Raw genomic sequence first — 20044 nt, forward strand, 5'->3', positions numbered from 1 at the left:
ATGTAAAAATCATTATTCCAATGATTTTAAGTTACATATATAATAAATAAAGTAGGCTGTAGACTATGAAATTCGTATGAAATAAGCAGAGAATAGTAACTAAATAAATATATATATTGAACATAAATCTTGTAAAAATATTAATTTATTAAATTACAAATCAAATCAAATATATAAACAAGATCTATTGACTTTTAATTATTTGTTTGAAACACTAGTATGAAATAAAATTGCGGCATTACAAATACAAAAACAATAACGTTGATATAAAAATGTTTGACATTATAGAAATTGCAATACATGGCAACACTGTCAGGAATAACTTTTACGCTGTTACACATTATACTCAATGAGTGTAATAAGATGCTTTCCATTTTACGTTTTATTTCACGATACAAAAACAAAAATTACTTTCTTTAAATCTAAAAGTTCTTGAAAATTGAAATATTTCAGAATCTTTAACCATATTCCATAACATTAATAATTATCATATTTCATTTTTCTCTTAATTGATACAATTTATTTAATAGATATAAAATAAAGATATGTATTCTTTATGTTATAATGAAGCATTCTTGAATCGTGACTAATAAATGACGCATGAGAGATACATATACGCGTACGTATATAGTTAGGTACATAAGTATACACATGTATATATTTTAAGTTCACATTTAATTTTCTTAGAAATGGTTTAGTCAGTTGCAGTTACACGTTAATTCTATTTTTATATCGTGATCAAAGATAGAGTATAATGAAATTGCAGCAGATTATCGAAAACGATAAATCTTCTCATTTAAACTAATTTTTGTAGAAAGTTAATGAATAAATGATATTATTTTATTATTATATATAGATATAAATTAATGAATTTCTATACTTTTAATAAATATTGTACTTCGTAAAATTGATTTAAGTTTTAATGATAAATTACCTCTGTGACGTAATTAAGTTAAGAATACATCTTAAATAAACACATGTAATTTCTTAACATTTTTCTACCCATGAATTTAATATATACAGGGTGGTTGGTAACTGGTGGTACAAGCGGAAACGGGGTGATTCTACGCGAAAAAAGGAGTCGAAAATATAGAATAAAAATTTTTCGTTTGAGGCTTTGTTTTCGAGAAAATCGACTTTGAATTTTTGCTCGGTACGCGTGCACTTTATTACGTCTCTTTATAACGGATCTCACTGTAGATCGTTGTCTCGATGGAAAAATTTAAAAAAAGAATTAAAAAAAAATTTTTATCTATACATTAAAAACATGATTCATGATCAAACGTATTTATTGTCATATTTTATTATTAAATACAATAATCGATCAGATATAATTTATTTCTTCTATTCCACTAATGAAGGAGAAACAAAATATACAAGTTTTCGCATCTCATGCAAAATATACGTAAATGTGATAAATTATAATAATAAAATAAAAATGTACGATTGTATATAATATGTATATACATACATATTTGGAATAAATATTTAATATTATTCTTTAATTGGGATAACTTTGACTATTGGATAATCAAGATATGGCACAATAAATTTGCGCAATTCTTAAAGTTCATATTAAACACTTGTTTAATATGAATATTGTTCTTATTTATCATAAATTAATTTTTATTTTTATGAAAATGCGAAATGTGAAAAATAGAATAGTGAAAAAGAATATATTATAAATAAATAGAACTTTTTAAAATTATTTGTTTAAATTAATCAAATCATAACATATTTAAAGAAATGTTATATTATACATAGAAAATTTTTCCTAGAACAAAATCAATGTTAAAAAGTATAAAATTCGTTTTTCATAAATGAGTTAACAGAATTTTGTATATTAAAATTTAATGCTCCCAAGTATATATAATATAATGATAATTTAAATAGTGCCCATTGTTGAGATATAGAAACTTTCCACTTTTCCCATATATTCGTGCAGGTTTTCAGTTTCTCTCCATATACAGATTGTATGCAACATTTTGACATTTCCAACATTCCTGACATTCTTGATTCTGTGTTGAGGGAATATTCGATACAACGCATAAGATCATTTGTTTTAAGGATTAATAACATTTGCCTATTCACTTTGTCTAGTACAGTGCTAATTTGTGGTAATAAATTTGGTATTTCTTTTTGAAATTCCTCTTTTTCCTGTATATCATATTTGGTTTTCTGAACACCAGTTATAATTGTATTCCAAGATCGTCCTGATACCATACAAGCTAATAATCCATACAAATCTGTAACACCTAAATTAGCACAATGCGTTTGCATTGCAGCTTTATTGCCATCAAATATTGCCAACCAAAGCTTAGAATATTCCCATCGAAATTCATTTGAGAGGTTTGCATACAATCCATGATCTAGAAGTATAATTTCTGCTTCATTATTTTTCTTTCTGACTAAAACATTACCAGGATGTGGGTCTGAATGTACAAAACCAACAATGAATATCATGTGGCTATAAAGTCGACCTAATTTACTGCTAACTTCATATGGATTTAAATTACTGGTTTGAATGTATTTTAAATCATTAATTTGTCCTCCTTCCAAAAATTCCATTGCTAGAACTCGTGGTGATGAAATTTCCCAATGTATTTTTGGTATTTTTAACCAATGATAATGTGAAAATATATTTTGAATTTTTTCTGCATTTTTTCCCTCTTGAGTGAAGTCCAACTCTCGAGGAATATTCTTCTTAGTTTCATCAACAAGCCAATCAAATTTAAAATCAGGGAAAACTAATGATGTTAATTTTACTAAGGCTGACATAGTTTTTATATCTACATAGGAATTTGTTTTAACTGATCGATGTTGAATTTTAACAGCAACAACATCACCATTTTTTAATATAGCTTTATGAACTTGTGCTAAACTAGCAGTGCCTAAAGGTTCAGGATCAATACTTTCAAATATTTCGTATGGATCTTTCTTGAAATCTTCTTTAATAACAGTAAGTATATCTTTAAAAGATGACTGTGGTGCTGAACTATGTAACACCCTCATTGTATTAACATATTCTGATGGCAATAAATAATCTAGTGCGCCAATATGTTGACCTACTTTTATATAAACACCTTTGTTGGCACAGCAAAGTTCTAAGAGTTTCTGTGCTCCATATTTATGTACTTTTGATTTTAAGTCAAGATATTCCTGAGTATTTGGATCTAAATTACTACCATACAATTCGTTTCTATAATGCCTCCCAATTATAAAGACAGTAATTGCAGCACGTCCTAATCGTACAATACCTATAGCTCCCAAGTCATATTCATTTGCTCTTAAGGATGCTAGCGTTCCCAATCCAATTATTCCAAGAGCTGCACCTTTTAGCAATCTTTTTGATAAAAACATTATCAATTAAAAATTTGTCAAATACTTTTTTTCTGTTTAGTTTTATATATGATGAATCTGAAATGAAACAATGGTAAAAAGATTTGTCAATTTTTATACAATAATTATGTAAATATTTATAACCTTTACAAGAATGAAATTACATACTTTGCAGTAGGTTAAAATCCTTTTTTCTTCAATAAAACATCATTATATAACACGAAATCAGGTATAAAAATTATGCAATCCACTTGTGTCTTTCTGACTTATAAATTGTTCCGAAATTTCGAAGATTGTATAGTAACCTAAACTATGTACATGTAAAAAGTGTAACAGAATTTGTGTATTAAAAAATTCTATTTAAGAATATCTCAATTTTTTAATTTTCTCTTCAAAAGTATTTGGTTAATTTTGTATAATATTTGTCTAATTACTTGTTTTTTCTGAGAATGTAACATCATAACCTGTTTTCATTTTGAAACTGTTGATCTTTGCTCACATGGAATAATAATCAATTTGCATTGATCACCATTGTGTCGATGTTTTTACGTTTGCATATCGATGGAGTTACATTTTGATAAATTTTATAAATCATTAATCTTATTTTTTTTGTACAATTTTATGGAAAATTATGTTAAATATGGGGTATCCTAAGTAAAAGAATTTATTCATGTAATAACTATAATCAACCACAAAAAATATTGAAAATGTTATATATGAATATATATACATGTATGTATACACATATATGTGTACATATGTATTTCCATTTTTTAATATACTACATAAATTTTTAACATAAATGAAATATAAAATTATAATTCCATTAAACAAATTTTTTATTTATATATCACATATAATTACCGTCAAAAGTTTGACTACAAAAATAATAATACTATGTTACTATTAATAAATATTTACATTGGTTGTTAGTATCACTGATTCTTTATTTGTCCAGATGCATGTTCTATCAAAGCTTTCTAAAACAGACAATGAAGCTTGATTTAATATAGAGTATCATAGTACACTTAATTTTGCTATTTTCAAATGTATTATGTTTCACCTTTACCACTGGGAAAGCATTTGTCAATTGCAATCCCAAACTTCTAGCTAGTACAATAGGCGCTGCAGTTCCTTTGTATAATCGATGCAGTGCATCAATAGCAAGCATCATTGGAACATTATATCGTTGTCTTTCTGTTTCATATTTCTTTAAATACATTATGTTCCCTAAAGGAATTCCATTTATAACTGCTTCTGCAAGAAGTTGAACCAAGGTTGTTACATCTCCAAAACCTAAATTTACACCTTGACCAGCTAATGGATGGACTCTATGTGCTGCATCACTGAAATATTTTGTATCAAAATTATATATAATACATTAAATAATAATTATATGTATTAGATAATTATATATAATTATATAATAATATAAGTATATATAATTATATACATATATTAAAATGTATTTTAAATATACATAGACTTTTTACTTGCCCTACTAAAACAGTTCCTGTTTGAACATAAGATACAGAATGACCAAATTGCAAAGGAAAAGCTGCACGAGATCCTTTTGAAATATCTGATACCGATGGTTGTAACTGTCTCATTACTCCAGTTTGTAAAGATAAACTTTCAAGTAATTGTTGAAGTGCTCGTAAACCACTTTCAACTATACCATCTTTTGGATAAATTTTCCATAACGCATTGTTTACATTATCAACAAATTCTTCTTCTGAAACTTGCAAAAGTCTTTTTGCTTCATCTGTTGGTAATGACCATACAAGAGAACTAAGACAATTTGTTAACTATAAAACCCAGAAAGACAAGTTAGTGATGTTTTTTGATTGATTCTAACTACTTTATAAGAACAAAAAGTTATTACTGGAAGTAGTGCTATTGGTCCAGATGGTAAAAATCTTTGCCATGCAACAATATTTTCTGTGGACTGAAATAAAAATAAAATTAATACATAATTCAGAATATAATTAACTAGTACAGAAATTTTATAATAATATAACTTTTACCTCTGATAATTTAAGAGTAGCAACTATACCCATTTGATTATAATCCCATTTCACATATTGTGTACCCATTGTTTGTCGTACTAATGAGTTTACACCATCTGCTCCAACCTGAAGCATATATTATAGTGGTTTGATGTGAATGAAATATATTACAATAATAAAGAATAACTAAATTATAGTTTGTGATATTATATGAAGATAACACAAACATCATATCATAGGAAGGGGAAGTATATATAGAGAGGGAGCGAGAAACTGACAATATGTCTGGAAATAACTTCAGTTCTGTGCCGCATTTCAATAGGAATTCTAAATGTAATTTTAAAGTGTTTTATATCTAGTTTTCTAAAAAATTGCCTTCAATAAAATTATAATATTTTTATACATTTTTATTTATTTATCACAAATTGTATATTTTTTATATGCATAATAGTTTTATGTTAAATTAAAAATAAGTCCTGAAAACAGCTTAAGAAATGAAAAAACTGTTTAACTTGATCTGTTGATTTATATGTAATAAATGCAAAGTACAATCTTGTCTTCAAAGGATGATGTTATTTATTATACACAGAAATATATTCTGAAAGTGAAGTTATATGAAAATAACAATTTTATATTCTACTTATATTAACAGAAGAAATGTTTTAAAAGAAAGAATCTAATAATTTAGAACTTTATCTTGCTATACATATATGTTAAGAAGTAGTCAGAGCTAAATATATGCCAGTTCTGTTTTATAAACACCAAAGAACATGTGTGGTCCTGTTTCAAACCATACTGGCAACTGAAAATAGTTTTTAAGTGTTTGAAACTGAAGATATATAGCATAAATTTTGTATGTAGTAAAATTAGGAACAAAAATATAATTAATGTTCTAGATATTTACTAAGTGTCAACTGAAAAGTAAAAAGATATTCAAAACAAAATGTCAATCTTAAACAATAAACCATTACTAAATAAATTTTTGAACAATCATAATTTTCAAGAAGGATCAAATATCATGTCGTTATCTTCTACTGTTAATAATTATATAGTAAGTATGAATTGATAATATAAGTTTCGTTGCTATTTATTAAATGTCAATAATTCTAGGATGATTGTGAAGATATTTGGATGAACGACATGGAAGAAGATAGTATAAGTTCTGAGTACAGTTCTGAGCCTGTTATATGTCATATAAAAGAGAGACAAATAACAAATCAACAACCATGGAATACAGAGGAAATTATTTTAGCTCTATCTGATCTTCCAGCAGGAAAGCATGCACTTTCTGTTATTCCTACCTTGCATGGAGATATTTTGGATAAAGTTTTACATGAATTTTTAAACACTGATGATAGCAAATTATCAGTGAATATTCAAAAAACTGCTACATCTTCATTTTCAACTGGGTACATTAATTATTAGTCACAATAATAAAAATTATAATAAATATAATTCAATCTCTGTTTAATATAGATGTATACAAAATACGTTATTGAATATTGAAAATGAAGCAGCTTTAAATACAACTGCACTACAACTTTTCCTGAGATGGCCAAATACTTGTCTCCTAGTTTCTTGTTATTTAGGTCATGTAAATGTGGTCAAAGCTTTACTAAAAAGTAAAAATGCAAATATTTCAGCTAGAGATAGCGATGGCAGGTATGTAAAAGATAATAGAAAAGTCTAATTCCAAAATATGAATCCATTGATTTTATAGGACACCATTACATTTAGCTGCTTGTACAGCTTCGTTAACAATTTTGGAAGAATTATTGCAACATGGAGCAAATCCATGTGAATGGGATTTTGGTAAAAAATATACACCTTTGCATTATGCTGCTGCTACTGGAGACCTTGCTTGTGTTAAATGTTTAATAAAATCACAAGCAGATGTAAATGCTGGAATACATGGAAAAAGCCCTCTTTACTATGCTGTATTAAATAATGCAGCAGATTGTGTCAAAGCTTTATTAGAAGCAGGTGCCTCTCCTAACAACCCACAGGTTTTTACTCATGAATACTAAAATATTTCTAATTATTTATATTTTATATTTAGATATGACAATTAAATAGGTTTATACAGAAACACCATTGCACGTAGCAGCTGGTTTGGGTTCTGTTATGTGCACAAAACTATTGTTAACTTATGGAGCAGATGTAAGATTTCGGTTTGGTTCTATGAAATCTACTCCATTACATCTAGCAGCTGAAGAAGGTAGTGCTGAATGTACAAAGTTGCTATTAGATGCTGGGGCAGAATGCGAAGCAAAAAATGCAAGGGGACAAACACCAATGCACTTAGCAGTTTTGTCTCAATCTATGGAAACATTAGATGTGCTTCTGAATATTGGAGCAAAAGTTAACATCGAAGACAATGATGGCCGTACTCCATTACATGCTGCAGTTACAAAATCTGCTAGAGGAATCGAATTGGTGAAAATTTTGTTACAGGTTCATTTACTCTTTAAGAATGCTACATAAAATATATGTAACTATCCATAATTACATAATTTCTTTATCATAATAGGCTGGTGCTTTAGTCAACAAAGCAGACAAATTTGGTTATACACCTTTACATATTGCAGCGTTGAATGAAAATTCACCAACAGTAATAATGTTACTGTCAAAGGGAGCAGATCTCACTGCTAGAACAAAGGGTGGTATATCTGCATTAAGTTTTATTGTACGCAGAACTCCAGATGTATTACCACGATTTATCTCACGTTTGGATCAAGCAATTTCTTTACATGATCATGAGTTAGGTGATGTTGACTGTGAATTAAGATTAGATTTTAGACCATTAGTGTCAGGTGGCAGAGGAGAAACAAATTTGATGCTATGTTTGGTGGAATCTGGACAAAGACATATATTGAAACATCCTTTGTGTGAGAGTTTCCTTTATTTAAAATGGTTAAGAATTCGCAAATTTTTCTTATTGAGTTTGATATTCCATTCCATATTTGTTGCATTTTTTACGGCATATATTGTAGTTGAAAAATTCAGAGGAATAGTTTTTTGGCCAGTACTAATATTTACTATCACAATAGCTGGTAAAGAATTTTTTCAAATGGCTCATGGTATGTGCAGTTATATTAAAAGATGGGAAAATTGGCTTCAATGGAGTGTTGTATTACTATCAAGTATTGTATTAAATATGCCAAAACATTGCCCTGGATGGCAATGTCATGGTTGGCAACATCATATAGCTGCTGTGAGTATTTTATTAATTTGGATAGTATTAATGATGGTGGTTGGAAAATTTCCAATGTTTGGCCTTTATATCCAAATGTTTACTCAAGTATCAATTAACTTTTTTAAATTTCTTGGTGCTTACATATTTCTTATAATAGGGTTTTCTTTAGGTTTCAATGTATTACTTAAAAATGATTCATTTAAATATCCATTAATTGCTTTGTTGAAAAGTATTGTGATGATGTCTGGAGAATTAGAATTTGAAGATATATTCATTAGTACAGAAGCACCGATTGAATATTCTGGTACTGCGCACTTCATGTTTCTATGTTTTGTCATTTTAGTAACAGTAATTTTGGCAAATTTAATGATGGGCCTTGCAGTGTCAGATATACAAGAATTAAGAAGATGTGCTGGATTGGATGGATTAGTACGCAGAGCAGAATTAGTAGCACACTTGGAACACATGTTATTTTCCAAATTTTTAGACCATGCACCAAATGCTATAATGAAAGCATGCAGACGGGGTGCACTTCTGTTACATCCACCTCATTATTGTGCAATTTATATTCGTCCTAATGATCCCCGTGAGAAACGTTTACCACAAGAATTAATAAAAGCTATCTATCGCTTAGTAATTGAAAGAAAACATAGGAACGTGAAAACAAAAGGAACATCTATATATAATGCATATAGTATAGGAATGGATACTTCTAGATTAAATCGACTTTATAGTAGTACTTCCAGTGATAATAATCAACAATTGAATGAATTAGCTACAGAACTAAAAAGATGTTCTTTCAATATCGCTACACGTTTGGATAGGTTAACTAATAAAGTCGAAAGTATTTTACGAGAGAGTAATAACTCAATATAATGTATAGTACTTAAACTATTTAAATTATGGGTATTATTTACTTACCAATAACTTAGCCTTATATCTTGTTCCATCTCCTAATTGTATTTCTGCATTTTCTTCTGGTATTTTAGGTAATTTAATATTTTCAACTTTAGAGTTATAAATTACGTTTACATTTTCTTTACTTATCAACTGTTTATTGACTGCATGTAATAATAGATCATTTTCAACTATATAAGCAATTTCTTCATTCAAGTAATCTTCATTAAATACTATCATAGCATCAGAGCATGCATCCCAAACCTACTACAAATTTCATATTTAATTACAATATTTGGAATATTACTGTAAAACTGTTGTTTGTTACTATTATCAATGTTTCAATACCTGCATTTTTTGTACAGTAGAATAACGTGTTGCTGCAATGTGTTGCCAAGCTCCTATGCTTGAAAGTAAGGTACGTGTTTGTTGATTTAAAGCAACCACACGATTGGAATATTCTTCTTGAAATTTATATTCAAACTGTTTACCACTTTCCAACAAAAGAATCTTCTTACATTCAAGTTTCCTATTGTTTGCTATTGCAAGACGTAAAGAAACATTCACCAAGTATGTTATTTATCAAATCTTTGGTAAACACTAAAAATATTGTTATAATTAATTATAAATAAGTAAAAAATCTAACCTATTGCACATGCAAGTGTGGTTCCAACCATACCACCTCCAGTAATAATAATATCATAATTTTCATGGTTTTGGGCAGAGATAGAATAATTTCTCGTCACTAGCATTGATCCATTAGGAATAAAATATTTATATCTTTTTAAAGCTGATGATAAAACATCACAATATATTACCGTTTTCATAAAAGTCGCCATTTTCCTTTTATTTATATACTCTAAATACATATAATTTATAACGCAGAATGAAATTGCTTTAAAATAAATCACATCAAAAATATATTAAATACAACTCTTTTTCAATTTCACTTAATCCATAAAATTATTTTATTTATACAGTTATTTTAATAGAATTATTTGAATTCTTTAATTATTTAAATGTGTTATTTCAATCAGTATCTCGGTACATAGTTTTGTCCAGATCATTTAATACTTGTTATATTAACAAATTTTGAAATGTTCTATTTTATTCAAATATGCATATGAAAACGCTTCGTATCATTTTATGACAAATAATGGCATAACAAAACGTTTTAGTATTCATATATATTTTAGTAGTAATAATCTATTATTTGATATTTAGTAATAATAAATTTTAAATGATGATCATTTTTTCTGATGTAGTATAACGTTTGAAATGTATATAAATGAATTCTTTGAAATTCGTATAAAATGAAACTCGTATAATTTAGAATATGTGTGATTGAAATTTATATAATTGTAATTATTAATATATTCATACAGCAATTTCAATTATTTCTGTAAACAATAAATTACTTATTTTTTCTAATTTAAATGTTAATACGTTTAATTTTATTAATTTCTAACTAATTATTGTAAAAAGATCTTTATTAGTGTAGCATTTTATTCACCATGGTGATGAATATAACGAGGTTATATTGATCTTCCCCAGGAGTTGTTATGTGAAGCGATTAGAACCTTACAAAGTAAAGATCCAGACTCGAATTACAGGAAATTTAACAAATGTATTATATAATAAATACAAATTAATAATATATACAATTAAATTACAATTTTTTATTCCTGATTTTTAAACCTATCTATAGTTTATAAATAAATATCGTTAATATTCCATAATAAAATTCAAAGGTAAGTATTAAGGTTTATTTATGTGTATGTGTGTGTGTTTGTAGAAATAATTTATAATAATTTATCTTAAATATATATAATAATTTGTCTTATAAGTTATATTGACTCATTCATTCAAAAATTAAAATTAAAGTTAAGTAATAAAACTAAATTTTTGACTACAACTTAAACTAGTATACACTTAAAATATGTTTTGTTCAACGTTAGAGAAAGAAATTAATAAATAAGTAATCGTATATCAAATAAAATTTATTAATTTTGACTGAAAACATAAATATAATAGTACAAATTTATTTGTTGCAATAGGCAATGACAGAGCACAGAGGTACATCTTTTTACAATTCTTGTATAAAAGTTCCAGTAGATCCTTACAGCGGGCAACCAATCCCATCTTATGAACGCATTGGATCTAAAAAAGACAAAGAAGATAATAATCTTTATAATAAACATCAAATAAATCTTATGAAAGGTGATCAACTTATTAGTGAATCTGGAATATCAAGTCCTACAGAAATTATGGACAACTTTTTAGAATTTTTGGACAGTATACCAAACTATGATCAAGTTTATCATTTATCAAATGAGCAGTTTAAGCAAAAAGTTGATTACTTAAGAAGGAAACAAAAATTATTATTGAAAAATTTACAAAATTCACTGATCGATCATGAAAATGCAAATGTGCCTAAATTTTCTCTACCTAAATATAATAAAAAATTAAAGATTAAAAGTAAGAATGATATTAATGATTTAACATTAAATGGCAAAAGGTGTTACTTAGAAGAATCTCGAACTCCTAGTCCTTTACTTTTTCTTTCTAGTAAATTTAATGAACTCTCAGAAGAGCAGGATCTTTTGACAAATAGGTATATATAATTATGTAAAAGCAAATTTCTTGTATCTTATTAAGGCTGTAATTATTGATATTTCTAAATGTAGTAGAAGATATGAAGAAAATGGAACAGTATGTAAGAAAAAAATATATTTGGGTAATAAAAATTGGAGCACATGGAATAAATTAAGTAGCAATGATAATATTGAAAGTGATACAGACAGTATAGAAACAAGAAGTTTGCCTGCCAATATCGCAAAGGAATGGCACCCTACCGTACCTAAGCCATTTAGTTTTACTGTACGGTGAGGAACTATATTTTCTGTAACAACAAATTAAATATTTATTCACATGAAGTTAATAATACGCTACTGTATGCTTTAGAGAAGAAGCAGGAAAGTATATGGCACATACTGGAATGGAGGAACAAAAATGCAAAAATTTAAAAAGTAATAAGAAAAGTCTGCGTAGAAAACGACGTGTGAGATCAATTCCGCTAACGTCAAAAATTCCACTTTATGACAAATTATTAGCTGAAAAGGAAGAACGGTTTGTGTTTGTTTATGTCTTTCACATATAATAATCCTTTTCGTTTTTATCAATATACAGGATGGTCTACCTAATTTTATAACTTGCAATATCTCACTTGTTTTCGACAATATTTAGAAATGTTTCAGGTATATAAGAGAGACATAATTTGATATGATTAGTTTTTTCATAGGTGAACGCGTAGAGGACATGTGAAGGTCATCGATGTTTTTTAAATGTAATCACATATTTTTTAATACATTAATCAATTCATTTGGACATTCGCTACAAAAAAGTATACATCTACGTACGTTGAGAAGTTCGTTTGTTTAGCTAGGAGATATTTTAATGTTTATTTTGTAAAAGCTGTTGTATGAGAAACAAGAAAAACAAATACAAAAGTATCACTTTACATTCTTCCTTGTCTTTCATATCATTTAAAAAAAAGTTGATCTTCACATGATCTTTACACGCCTACGTAGAGAATAACTAATAACATTAGAATATGTGCCTCTTGAAGGCATTGAAATTTTATTTGAAATATTTTCCAATATAATTCATAGTATCGAATATATTTCGGCTTTAATTCTATGTATAGTAATAAATCTATAGTTATCACGAGCATTTATCTTTTAGGAGTCGTATAATCCGTGAAGAAAGTGCGTTAAATTTAATGTCTCAGGTACGTCCTTTTAGGCTCGAATGTGATCGTCGAGCTTGGCGATTTTTAGCAAGATCTAGCCCAGAAATTCGTAGCAAAAGCGTTAACATGAATACGAAGTTTAAGGCTAAACCAGTACCAAAGAATCTTTTCAGCACAGAAATATACGACCGTATGCTTGAAGACGAATATTACAGGTCAATACAGTATATACAGTTCTCGTCCTATATTCGATTAACTAAAAAGCAGCACAATTTTCAGGCAGTTACAAAAACAGTTAAGAGCAGCGCAATTAATGAAGTCATCGTCTTTACCGCCGTCAATGGCTAGACGAGAACGCGTTAAATCCGCGTGCACACGTTTACAGAACACAGTTAAAAACTGCAACGAAGACATTAAGGACAAGAATGTTTCACAACTGCCAGATAATAATTTAACGCCAGTAGAAACACATAAATCAACGATGCCTATTTTGCCAATACGAGGAAACAATTTAGCAGCGATTTTAAGATGTCAAGTATCACGGTATAATACATAATATAACAAATACATATGTGTCTTTGATTTATATTACAAGGGAAGAAAATGATTGCACTTGTATTTATATTATAGAGAAAAATTGGAACGTGAAATAAAGGAAAAAATGGAAGAGAGACGTCGAGAACAAACAGCAAAAATTAGACAATCTTTGATTGGACGTAATCCAGTATGGCGAGCTCTGAGATCTGCTGCGAGGTGCGATTTTTTAAAATAAATAGTTATTTGCTTGTTTTCTTCAGTGGGGTGTTGCGCAATAGTAAAGATTAGAAATTACTCTTCATATTGTTATGACTACATAAATTTTAATTGTAAGGCACGAGCACGAAAGAGATCTTAGTATTCGAACTTTACTCCGTCGCGATGAAGCGCGTGAACAAGAGGAACGTCATCGATTGCAGATGGAAATGATGCTGGATCGCGTAACACAAATACCAACACTTTTTGAACGTCATTCTCAGGTGCATAAAATTTATTTTTGGGGGGGGGGAGGAGAGAGTTTAAGATAAACTGCTGTCATTATTATTATTACTACTATTATTGCTAATAATAATAATAATAATAATAAATATCGAGGAAGTAATCACTTATGAGAATATCCTTGTAGAGTTATCAGTCGTTGACACAAGGACAACAGAATGTTAGTTGTTCAAAAATGTTGCAACAAAAGAAAAAGAAAAAGCAATATAGACAAGCATTGAACACTGCAAATTCGTATATAAATTACGAAAACATTTCTAGATCGGATTCCGGATCCTCAACTAGTTCGTCGCATACTTTCTTATCAGCGAGTCAGTCCTTAAATTCATCTAATACGTCTATATCGCAATCATCTGAAAAGTCGATAACTAAATCTCAAGTTTCACTTTCGAAAAGAAAAGGAGATCGTAGTCAATTGAAAGTCTCTATAAATGAAACCGCAGAGCTGATCGAAGATAAAAATAAAAGCGATAAATTATGCGATAATGAATGTTTAATCTCTAACGATGATCGCAATGCAAATGCGACACAGAGCAACAAATATAATACAGAGAGAAGGTTATCAGGGGTTCATTAAGCAATTTGACAATTTGATTAATTAGAATTAATCGTAATCAGATAGTGACTGAAAACCTTAAAGTGATTACATACATGTATAATATAAGAGGAACATGTACGGGAAACATATGTTTTTTTTTCCTTATCTTTATATTTCTTCACGTATTTTACACCATATTTAAACAAAAATTAAAATCCATAAAAATTTATTTCAATGTTATTAGGAAACAGATTGAAACGGTACGAACTATACGATACAAATAATTAGACTTATGTATAATTTTAATATAATATTTATAGCAGAAAAAGAATTTATAAATAAATCGCTTTGAAATTAACAATACCAGATTAATTTTTATTCGATGTTTAAAGTCTATAAATTCTTAATTTTAAAAATATTAACAACAGTTTCAATATTATGTGTGCATATTTTATGCCCTGATAGTATCTAAAATCCAATCTAGGTAATACACAATCTTTGTATAAACTCCAGGTATTCCTGTCGTACCACACATGCGAGGTCCAAAACTGACAACTCCATATTGAATGAATTTTAAATTATGGTTATAATTTCCTGGAGCCTGAAGTGGCCCACCGCTATCTCCCGAACAAGAATCCATACCGCTTTTACCGCCCGCGCATATTTGCTTGTACCAAATTTGCGCCTGTCTTTCATACAGTTCTGCACATTTATTTGTGGATATTAGTTGTAACTGAACCTGCAGCAAGTCCGAACTCTGTGGTCCACGTTCAGTTGCGCCCCAACCCGTTACTAATACCTATCGCAAAACGTAAGAATCATCAGTATCTACGATTAGAAAAAAAGAAAAGTGACATGGAAAGATACTCGTGTTTTACTATCGCATTTACTTTTTTTCTGGTCAAAGTTGCAGCTGATCCGATTGGCATACAAATAGGCCGCACATTTTGTGGTCTAAAATCAGCGTCCTGATCCAGTCGCAGCAAACCAATGTCATTTTGTAATCTCGCTCTTGTATATCGTGGGTGGAAGTGGGTACTTTCTATACCGATATCTTGATATCTTTCAGCGCAAACGATTTCGATACCGTCTTCGTCTTTGTCACAGTCGCGCTCGGTATTTAAATTATGCTCTCCTAGTCGTACTCCAATTAATGTAAAATCTAAGATATTGATTCTGAATAAAATATTGAACCAAATGAATTCATCAGTAACACATTTTACGATTGACTTACCATTCGGTAGCGTTGTAATACAATGAGCAGCGGTGAGTACGTATCGTTTATTGATTAACGATCCTCCGCATTTGAATTCTGGGATTTGTTTCCCAGTATTGTAGGCGAGCAATACCATCCATGGAAAATCAAATATGCGTGTTTTATTGCCACCAAAAATCTTTTCTTGCGATACTGGGCCGCACAAATTATGATCCAGTAATGGTAAATTCGGATGATTCGTGACGTCTGGGGGATCGGGAGTAAACAACGGATTTTCTGTTGTGGTTGTCGTTGTGGTTGTCGTTGTGGTTGTGGATTCAGTTACTAACGAACGCTAAAATTGTAATATTTTGTCGTAACGCGTTTCATTTTATATCAGAAGAGCACATCATCATCAGAGCAGATCATAATGGTTACATAAAATGTTTACCTGTTCGCAACACACTTTGGGATCTTTATTCTCAAATCCGCATTGTAAACTGATCAAATAATCATGAGTATCCTTTGTCAATGGTTTTTGTTGTTTAAGAATCTGTATAATTGGTTGACAACTGTGTATATTGATGCAAACACCAATTTTATTCTGTGGCGTGGTACATATATCTTCTATAAAAAAAAATCCATTGTTTACAGAAGTGGATTGCTCGGATTATCAAATTAGTTTCAAAGTATAAGTAATGTTACTAATACTACGAAAGAAGAAACGTCGTGTGTCGTTAGTATTCAGAGTAACGTTTCATAAGTTTATCTCTCTCCAGTTGCTGTATACGGTACTGATCACAATCATAAATAAAGTGCAAGTAAGATATTACGCGCGTGATATGTTAGTAGAAGCTTGTTATACGTATATCAATCGAACAAAATTTTTACTTTTCAGCAGTAATGCCTGTATAAATTATTTCTTTTTTCGCAATAACCACTTAATATATTAATTTTCATTGAACAAAAATGTAAAAGAATAAGAGATTTTGTATGAAGATAAATCTGTAACATGATTGTTAATATGCTTGACAATAATTAGTAATTGTATGAGGATTGTTGCTATATTGCGAGTAAGTATTTAGGAAATCCCACTCACGCGCACTGACTCCGCATAAAACCAAAATTCCGACTAAAAGTAAATGATTAATCATGTCGATTTCGAAACTATCGTCAAAGCTATCTTTTTCTTTTTCTTGAAACAAGTTTGAAGATTTGTATTTTTTTAACTCGGATAATATTCGGTTACAAATTCTTTCTCGATTCCTTTACTTGTTTCGCTCCTTCCGATTGAAAGCAAGAAACATCGATATTTAGAAAAATAATAAAGTCGTACTTGAGATCTTTCAAACCAGCAAGCGGACAAACCAGTTTCAAAATCTGTTTACTTTTATTACTTTTGCAGAGAATGGACTCGCGCGAAGAGTCTTCGGCGTACTAACTGCTGCCATCTGCTGAGTCCGATGAGCCTTTCGATTGGAAAAAATATCTAGAGGGAAGGGGTTATAAGGAAAATGTTCTCGACTAATAAGAACGTTATATTGTATCGACAGATATTTATTTGCTTTATTGACCTATAATTATCATAATCAAGTAAAGCATCGAAATAAAAATATATTTTCTTCTGCGTTATATATTTGCTGATGTTGGAATAAGTCACACAAACACACACACACATATATATATATATATATATAAAATGTATTTCTGAGAATAAATTTCATCATTCTGACTCTGTGGGTTGGCTTATTAAAACGATTCAGGGATTTCCAATTCTAACATCGAACGTTTTACGTCATACAGGAGACGATAAGTTTCGCAGTAGACGAATCATTCCTTTGATAATTTCCGCATATTGTTTTGAAAATAACATGCACTCCATTTATTAAGGAAAAATATAAAAATAATTGTACATGTATATCTTGCGTGATAGTTTGTATGTCCTACAAAATCGATAACCTCTGAGACCGATAGTTATTAGTTATACTACTGATGTAACGTAACCCTATCACTAGAGAACAAAAATAATTTTCTTTCATAAAATGAAGAACGTTATATTTTCTTTCATATTATTTAACAAATGATATATATTATATATCTTTTAATTCATCTTCCTTTCATCGTTGCGCGTATGCATTTACAATTTTACATGTATAAAGATTAGATAGAGACTGGACGAATAATTTCAATATAGATATCAAGGTCTCATTTTGTTGAGTATCCAGGGTACAAAATCAATTACTCTAGTATAAACGCCAGGCCATCCAGGCATACCGCAAGGTGATGGTCCAAAGGAAACAACACCAACAGCTGCCCATCTAGCGCTACCATTCCGATCTCGTTCTACAGCCATTAAAGATCCACCAGAATCTCCTCTACACGAATCTTTACCCTTTTGTCCACCGGCACAAATCTGCCCGTAACCCAACGCCACTCCTACGTTTCCATAAGTCATCTGGCATTGTACTTCGTCAACTATAGGCAACGTAAGTTTTAGTTTTATGTTCGACGATGAGCCGTTCTCTGTCTTTCCCCAGCCGGCAACAGATAGCCTTTGTCCGAGAGAAGCATTTGGTGGCAGACAAATAGGTTTTATGTAATTGGTAAACGTAACATCACGGGACAATCTTAGCAGAGCGATATCATATTTCTGATCTCTTGATCGTGGCCGGTAATTCTCATGAGCAATTTGTTCTTCGATTTCAACCGACACGGTTTCGTCCGCGCAAATTTCGCTGTTTTCATCGTCTTTAATGCAATCAGGATTGGTATCAGTATTATATTCGCCTAAACGGACACTTTGCAGTCGCCATGTGCTTGGTATATCTTTGCCTTTGACACAATGAGCTGCCGTTAGAACATAACGCTGACTTATAAGGACTCCACCACAAGCTGTATATACTCCATTTACTGAAAAATATAATTTTATGTTAATTATTTCCCATGTTTGCGTTAACTACTTTTAGAGCATCCTGTCTGTTTTTAACTTCTTACATGTAAGATATTCCAAGAGTGTCATCCATGGATATTCGTCGAGTCCTGCGCGTTCTCCACCGACGATCCTTTGAGTTAAATCTTTGCCGCATTCAGTAGGAAGCAAAGGATTGTTAAAAATATCGTATTGTAGATTTTGATTGTTGGTATTTTGATTGTTGGTATTTTGATTGTTGGTATTTTGATTGTTGGTATTTTGATTGTTGGTATTCTGTTGCCCAGAATTCGAATTTATTCTGCTGTTATCTTCAGTACGAGTTTGTATAGGGCAACATACTCGGGGGTTGGTGGGGCTATCGAAACCGCACTGTATTTGTCTTAATATATCTATTGTTTGTGGTGGAAGTGGTCGCGTTTGAAGAATATTCAGTATTTGTGGACATTGACGCAATCCAATGCACTGACCGGATACACCATAAAGTGACGCACAATTCGATTGTCCTTGAAATTCTAAAAAAGAAAGCTGTCTTCAATGTATGAGAAGAAAATAATTATTAACAGTTACTCTGTAATGATTACTATTCTTTAACTATTGTTCAATTTGTCATTATTGATTTTTAAATTTTACATTATAAAAACCGTCTTTAGAGCGTATAGAAGAAATAACAGCTTTGTAATAAAAAAAAACTAATTCTAATCAATTAAATGTATGACTAATGTGTTACAAAATTATTTAAAAAGACAATTAATAACTTACGAGCGACTGCAACAAGCATCATAGCTTGCAAGATGCCGAAAGCAAATAACTTAATCATTTTAATGCATAAAATGATAACAGTTGTTGAGAAAAACCAAAATATTAGATTTCACGTATAGTTTCTAAATTATTGCGGCTTTCATATGTACTTCACGCGCGATTCAGAAAATGACATCCTTCGCGTTCGAGTTGAGGATGCCAACTATATAGTAAATGATTTGTCTACAACCATGGTCAACTGCTTCTCCCACTATTTTAATATCTATCGAGTATAATTATTCTTCCTTCTTTTTATTTCTTTACAAAGCAATAACTTTCTCAGGCTTCAAATGATTAAAAATGTCTTTTGCGATTTCAATTATCAGTTTAATTTAAATTTTCAAATACAAATTA

General features: G+C 29.8%; 5 protein-coding genes across 6 annotated transcripts; 2 read left to right on the forward strand and 3 right to left on the reverse strand.

Annotated features, from left to right (window-relative positions):
* Nucleotides 1-1705: 1705 nt before the first annotated feature.
* LOC100745058 (aarF domain-containing protein kinase 1) lies at nucleotides 1706-4008 on the reverse strand. The gene is made up of 2 exons (XM_003491297.4): nucleotides 3508-4008; nucleotides 1706-3417 (listed from the first exon to the last, which is right to left on the reverse strand). Exon 2 carries the CDS (start codon nucleotides 3358-3360, stop codon nucleotides 1792-1794), a length of 1569 nt encoding a protein of 522 aa, XP_003491345.1. The 5' UTR covers nucleotides 3361-3417; nucleotides 3508-4008; the 3' UTR covers nucleotides 1706-1791.
* Nucleotides 4009-4160: 152 nt separating this feature from the next.
* Nucleotides 4161-10324, reverse strand: LOC100745177 (ubiquinone biosynthesis monooxygenase COQ6, mitochondrial). The gene is made up of 8 exons (XM_003491298.4): nucleotides 10088-10324; nucleotides 9790-9980; nucleotides 9466-9705; nucleotides 5367-5474; nucleotides 5225-5287; nucleotides 4837-5147; nucleotides 4403-4685; nucleotides 4161-4319 (listed from the first exon to the last, which is right to left on the reverse strand). Exons 1-8 carry the CDS (start codon nucleotides 10308-10310, stop codon nucleotides 4275-4277), a joined length of 1464 nt encoding a protein of 487 aa, XP_003491346.2. The 5' UTR covers nucleotides 10311-10324; the 3' UTR covers nucleotides 4161-4274.
* On the forward strand, nucleotides 5833-9467 carry LOC100745303 (transient receptor potential channel pyrexia-like). 2 transcript variants are annotated; one of them, XM_012388275.3, is made up of 7 exons: nucleotides 5833-6399; nucleotides 6459-6757; nucleotides 6825-7010; nucleotides 7069-7354; nucleotides 7425-7802; nucleotides 7879-8848; nucleotides 8927-9467. In XM_012388275.3, exons 1-7 carry the CDS (start codon nucleotides 6292-6294, stop codon nucleotides 9418-9420), a joined length of 2721 nt encoding a protein of 906 aa, XP_012243698.1. In that variant the 5' UTR covers nucleotides 5833-6291; the 3' UTR covers nucleotides 9421-9467. The 2 variants fall into 2 exon arrangements, with proteins under 2 accessions (XP_012243698.1, XP_012243697.1); XM_012388274.3 differs by having other exon boundaries at nucleotides 5835-6399; nucleotides 7879-9467.
* A 789-nt stretch (nucleotides 10325-11113) lies between the features above and the next one.
* Nucleotides 11114-15084, forward strand: LOC100745425 (protein FAM161A-like). The gene is made up of 9 exons (XM_012388281.3): nucleotides 11114-11192; nucleotides 11499-12055; nucleotides 12129-12326; nucleotides 12406-12570; nucleotides 13186-13407; nucleotides 13472-13735; nucleotides 13823-13945; nucleotides 14064-14208; nucleotides 14355-15084. The coding sequence occupies exons 2-9, from the start codon at nucleotides 11502-11504 to the stop codon at nucleotides 14802-14804; spliced, it is 2121 nt and encodes a 706-aa protein (XP_012243704.1). The 5' UTR covers nucleotides 11114-11192; nucleotides 11499-11501; the 3' UTR covers nucleotides 14805-15084.
* On the reverse strand, nucleotides 14928-19878 carry LOC100745424. Its single transcript, XM_033322067.1, has 10 exons — nucleotides 19652-19878; nucleotides 19167-19404; nucleotides 18955-19121; nucleotides 18161-18870; nucleotides 17358-17534; nucleotides 17060-17228; nucleotides 16412-16587; nucleotides 16000-16315; nucleotides 15656-15927; nucleotides 14928-15564 (listed from the first exon to the last, which is right to left on the reverse strand). Exons 1-10 carry the CDS (start codon nucleotides 19707-19709, stop codon nucleotides 15217-15219), a joined length of 2631 nt encoding a protein of 876 aa, XP_033177958.1. The 5' UTR covers nucleotides 19710-19878; the 3' UTR covers nucleotides 14928-15216.
* Between the last annotated feature and the right edge of the window lie 166 nt (nucleotides 19879-20044).

This window comes from Bombus impatiens, unplaced genomic scaffold (assembly GCF_000188095.3).
Source record: "Bombus impatiens unplaced genomic scaffold, BIMP_2.2 scf_0548, whole genome shotgun sequence".
NCBI lineage: Eukaryota > Metazoa > Arthropoda > Insecta > Hymenoptera > Apidae > Bombus > Bombus impatiens.